At 35.9% G+C, this 5,378-nt stretch overlaps 1 protein-coding gene across 2 annotated transcripts; it reads right to left on the reverse strand.

Annotated features, from left to right (window-relative positions):
* Nucleotides 1-459: 459 nt before the first annotated feature.
* LOC131620807 (sorting nexin 2B-like) lies at nt 460-5,065 on the reverse strand. 2 transcript variants are annotated; one of them, XM_058891975.1, is made up of 5 exons: nt 3,687-5,065; nt 3,301-3,510; nt 2,846-3,109; nt 930-1,016; nt 460-801 (listed from the first exon to the last, which is right to left on the reverse strand). In XM_058891975.1, exons 1-5 carry the CDS (start codon nt 4,776-4,778, stop codon nt 721-723), a joined length of 1,734 nt encoding a protein of 577 aa, XP_058747958.1. In that variant the 5' UTR covers nt 4,779-5,065; the 3' UTR covers nt 460-720. The 2 variants fall into 2 exon arrangements, with proteins under 2 accessions (XP_058747958.1, XP_058747959.1); XM_058891976.1 differs by having other exon boundaries at nt 465-801; nt 2,846-3,106; nt 3,687-5,063.
* Between the last annotated feature and the right edge of the window lie 313 nt (nt 5,066-5,378).

Here is a 5,378-nt window from a genome sequence, read left to right on the forward strand (position 1 = left end):
ACGCAACACAAAAGTACACTCACATTTCCTCTCAAACCATAGGAATTGTGTGCTTCTCATTTCTTTTGTATCACATATACTAGTCTTCTATCTTTGAACCATTATCTACCATCTAAACCATCATTTGATTTTGACCTTCAGATTACAATTGATACAATTGAACCACAAATTGGCTGCCACCATGCGGATGCTTTGGAGCATATGATCACAAATAACAAACTCTGGTTTGTAAATTAGTTGCCAACATCTACCATGACATCAAATAACTTTAACATTCATAGACACACTAGATTTGAAAGCAATATCTAACGCAGCTAATAATAAAAAATATTCAAAAACTATCAAGATTGAACACAGAACTGGTCCGAAAATACATTTGTTATGCTATTCGACTAAGATTAAACTCAATTGTTGATTAATTTTATTTCATAATTTTAAGTAAAACACTTTAAATTACTTACTACTTTGACAATTAAAAACGAAAATAACATAAAACAAAAATTAGACCTCATGGAAAGCATGGGTCAAACAAACAAAACAAGCATGTAATGTACAACATCAAATATCCTTTGAATGATGTGTAAATGTTCTGAGGTACAAATGAGAAAAACCTAAGAACATGCAAAAACACATCTTTTAATTTATTGTCATGAATACATAGACATTATGATAATGACACATCAATGAATAAAGATGAAAATTTAAATCTATAGCCAGAGCTCAAGTGTTTTCTTTCGCATATCCGGCAGTGTCTTCAACAACTTTTGTCCAGACATTAGCTATTTTCTCAGCATACCCAACCTATTAACAAAAGTTAATCAGATACAACAATAACAATCAAGCATTATTCTATTAAGTGACGTCGGCTACATGAAAGAAAAGTTAAGTTCTACATAACGAGGAACTAAAAACAAACGGACATAATTTACCTGATTAACTACAAATCCTTTCAACATGTTTAAGAAATCAGCCTGCCTTTCTTTATCGAGCCTTTCAAGTTCACTCTTATTGTTTTCCTGCATTGGCACCATGATCAATAAACAAAGCAACAAAGGAAATAGATAAAAAGGAAAGAAAAATATAGCACGGAATGGAAATCAAAAAACAAAGCAACAAAATCTAATAATCAATCATCCACGCAAAAGGCGGGGGTATAACATTTTAAAATCAGACATAATATTATAAGATGAAGTTTAAAAGACCAAACCATAATGCATGAAAGACTAGACTAACAGATATTTGCTAATGAAGAACTAAAAGAAAAGAGCGAAAAAAACATCATACATTAAAAATAGGTTCCTGACAGAAGACAAGATGTGCATATTCATTTGTCCGTAGTGATCTTATTAATTCTTAAGATAAAATTCATATATCAAAAATGACAGATAGAAGACTAGCTCCCACCTGTATCATACTACATTGCCAGTTTATTGAATAGGGTATTTTTTTGCAGCTTATGATACTGATTCCCAGTAAGACTATCTTCCTACTTGAAGATTTTCTACTAAACAGATGATATTTAATAAATAAATAAATAATAGCCACAAATACTTTAGTGAGAAGAATTACGGGTTTATTGTTAGGGACGCAGGAAAAGAGAGGAAAGCAGCTTAACTATAAGAACCTCATAATATAATTCATAGATACTTTCAGAAGGTATGGTAGTAATTCAGCAATCAACTAGAGAAATCCCAAGTTGGAACAATGTCATCGCAAAAGCAGAGAAGAAATTTAGAAAAGGAAGGGAAATCAGTTTATGATGTTGAACCAGCTATGTAAGAGGACAAGCATAAGCTTAGCATAAGCTTATTAAGAAGATCGTTGGCAACCCAAAGAAAGCACGGGAGAGAATAGAGGGAGCCAAAAAACACTTCTAAGTTTTAAAATGGGGGAGATTCATTCACCCAACCCCTCAAGATCACAACTAAACCAGAAACACAAAAACACAAAAAGGATAAAGAAATATATGAAAGAATAAGAAATAACAGAAGGGAAAAGGAAATCTAAATCGGATGCTTGAAGGAAAATCTCAAACACAAGAGAAACACTGAAGTTTCTCAAGTAACAGTTCACCAGAAAATTCATTAAAGCCCTGTGTTATATAAAACAAATCATTCATTTTCCACCTAAAAATTAAACTTTTGGGGATGCTCTTGTATGTGTGATTACTTGGTCACAGAGGCTTAGATAACATGTTCAAAAAAAGAGAAAGCGAGGTAAGGATTATTGGGAATAATAAGGTCAATTAATAATAATCAACAGAAAATATCGTTAATGGAAGAGATGTGTTATAGAGTCAAAGCAAATACTAAAATTTACATCAAATAATTAGGTCAAGTGCCAATACTGCTATAACAACTTTGAACCCATAAACAAAAAGATTAATAATAGTCTAACAAACCTAATGTCTAACACATGAGAAATTTTCCAATGTAGATGCATATAGTAGGAGCACGATCGACAAATTTACACAAACACTTGGTCCCCAAATACAAAGGGTTGAACCTCTAATTTGTTACAACTGATACATATTTTGAATGGCCATAATATTTGTAAAGGATAGCAAATGACAGATCATAGGACATTTTAAGCTGGCTAGCGAAAATAAAGTAATGAACACTAATGTTAATTTGTCCACAATGAAAGATATAGAACTTGAAATTAAACAAAACACCACTTTGATGGACCTCAAGAACAAGATATATTATCAACTGAATCTTATATAAAATTGAAGCATATATATACCATTTTGAATCACACAACTATCCTCAAAGTAGAAAGCTATTTGAAGACAACATATCAAGCCTACGAAACCAATCACAATCAAAAACATTTAAATCCCTACCTTGATCCGCTCATATTCTCTTATTGCAACATTTTTTGCATCTTCTGTGGCTCTTATGGTTTCTTGTAGCTCCTCTAACTTACGAGTCCTTGATTTGTCACCCCCAAATATTTTAGATGAAGCCACTTCAAGTTTTTCAGCTCTTGATTGCAAAGAAGAGAGTTCTGAAAGCAGGGTTTGTACCGTCAATAGTGCACTTGTGCGATCTGTGAATGCACTATGAACAGCCATCATTAACCCAAGATATTCGTGAAGTGTATCCTGCTATGCATAAAACGGAAAATCATCAACAATTAAACCTACTCAGTGGGTTGCCCTTTATTATTAGCAAAAGTTCAATCCATTTATATGAATAAGTCAACCTATGGTACGAATATTCGAAAGAATTTTCTAAGTAGACAACCAAAACAAATGTATAATTGAAAAGTTAACATTACAAAATTTTTGTTATATACCAAATGCTTCACAGTCTGAGAATTTAATTCTCGAAATAATCTGCTAGCTTTCACAGCAGCTGTTGCTACACCTTTCATATCAGTAGCTCGTACCCTCTGAGAGTCCAACACAGCTTCTTCATTTTCAAATTTTGTTAACTTAATAAATGCTAATCCTAATTCACCCATTGTCTCTCCCATGTCTTGCTGTGCTTTTACAAGTGATTCCGCCTGCACAAAATTGTCTCATGATGAGAAACTCTACAACAAGTACCATCATAAGTTAACCACACAGAAAAAGTGCTTATGTATATAAGCTATTTCTAGTTCAGTTCAAATAAGTCAATCCAAACAGGATGTGGTCATAGAAGTATAAACACAATTGAAAACGATAGTGAAAATAACACCTGCTGAGATGCACCATTGATTTGCTGTTCAAGTTCTTGAACCCTTTCCTTCTTTGCAAGAAACTCCTTATCTTCCTCCACAACCAACGGCTTAGAACCTCCCCAATCATTGGCCATTGACTGCTTCAACTCCTTAAACAACCTCAACAAATCCCTCCCCCCTTTCGCCGGTTGCACAACCTCACTAGGCGCAATCAAACTCTCCCCCATCAACTGCTTCGGAAGCTTCACCGCCCCATCCAAAACCCTCGACGCCACATCCGTCGTAGTCAGCAACGGAAGCTTCCCCTGAACCTGCAAAAACACCCTAAACTCATCACTCTTCCTAATCACCGGATGATCCGCCAATCTCCTAAGATACTTCTCCAATGCCACCCTCCTCTGCTCCACAAACTCCTGCTTCTGCATCACCTGACTCTCCACAATACTCTTATCCGGCCTCGGCGGTATAAAAAAACCTCGATAAGCCTCCGATAACCGATCCGAAAGCGTCACAATATCCTTAAACCTTCTCCTTACACTAAACTCCGAACCTCCAAACTCCGGAACATTCGTTCTCGTCGTAATCAAATACGTCACGTAGCTACTATTCCCAGGAACAATCGAATTCGAATTCTCTTGCTCCTTAACCGGATTCGAAACCGTTATTTTCAAATACTCCGAGCTCGAAGACGACGAAGATCTCGAGAAAAATAATCCTTCCGAGGAGCTTCGTGTCGGAGTATCACCGCCGTTGGAAGATGTCTCACCGTCGAACAGACTAAAAGTCGCGTCTGCATAAGAGGGAGGGTCGATGTAAGAGGAATTATCGGCGGAATTAGGGTTTGTAAATTCTCGGTGCGGTGGAGCTAGGAGTGGATCGGAGTCTGCAGGTATAACGAGACTCGGCGGAGAGAGAGGATGGTTTTGAGAATCGGAGAGCGTGGACATGACGCTCCGGTAATTAGAGTACGATTTACTATTCACGGAATCGTGGCTTTCGTGGAGGTCGAGGTTTTTGTGGAGGTCGAGGTTTTCTAATTCGTCTTTGGATGAGGAGAGAGGGTGAGGGTGTAGGTGTTCCTCTGGGGTGTGATTCTCGGAGTCCATCATTGTTGAATCGAAATAGAAAGTGCAAAATTTGTTTGTGAAGTTTGGGTTTGGATATTGAATTAACCTAGTAATAAGGTTTGTTTCAATAAGGTTTGTTTCAAAAAGGTTTGTTTTTATGCATTAGGGATTTGGGGAGTGAGAGTGTGGTGGTGGAGGCTAACGTGCGCGGGGTGTAATGGTTTTTTTGGATGGTGAGGTTGAAGAAGAGCATGCAAGGACCCAGATGGAAACTGAAGTGGCAGGAGTAAGGATTGTGATTGGGTGTATGGATGTGTCAAAGTATGTTACAGAATTAAAATTAAAAAATTAAATTGTTAAAAAAAAAATTGTTGTGTTTTTTTTTTTTTGTTACGAAGGTTGTTGTTGATTTTTTAATGAAGTGGTTAGTAAATTTTTGTGGCAATGTATCCTAATTTAGGAGTGAGAATTTATCCTATAAATAAGGAGTGAGAGAGAATCACTGGGAAAGTAAGTACCGATGGAATGTATTTAGGGAAGTTTGTTAGTATAAGTTTATTTGAAAATTTATTGAGGATTTTAAATGTGTTTTTTTAGAAAATTTATTCTAAACCAAAGTCAACAAGTGAACTATTCACTTTA

Source organism: Vicia villosa, linkage group LG7, assembly GCF_029867415.1.
Source record: "Vicia villosa cultivar HV-30 ecotype Madison, WI linkage group LG7, Vvil1.0, whole genome shotgun sequence".
Classification (NCBI taxonomy): Eukaryota; Viridiplantae; Streptophyta; class Magnoliopsida; order Fabales; family Fabaceae; genus Vicia; species Vicia villosa.

What these genes read in the sequence shown, in the direction of transcription:
- LOC131620807 (XM_058891975.1), bottom strand. Translation starts at nt 4,778, where the DNA reads ATGATGGACTCCGAGAATCACACCCCAGAGGAACACCTACACCCTCAC. An exon ending in TCAATGGTGCATCTCAGCAG is followed by an intron (nt 3,511 to 3,686) that starts GTGTTATTTTCA and finishes AATTTTGTGCAG; the next exon opens with GCGGAATCACTTGTAAAAGC. An exon ending in CTCAGACTGTGAAGCATTTG is followed by an intron (nt 3,110 to 3,300) that starts GTATATAACAAA and finishes TTTTATGCATAG; the next exon opens with CAGGATACACTTCACGAATA.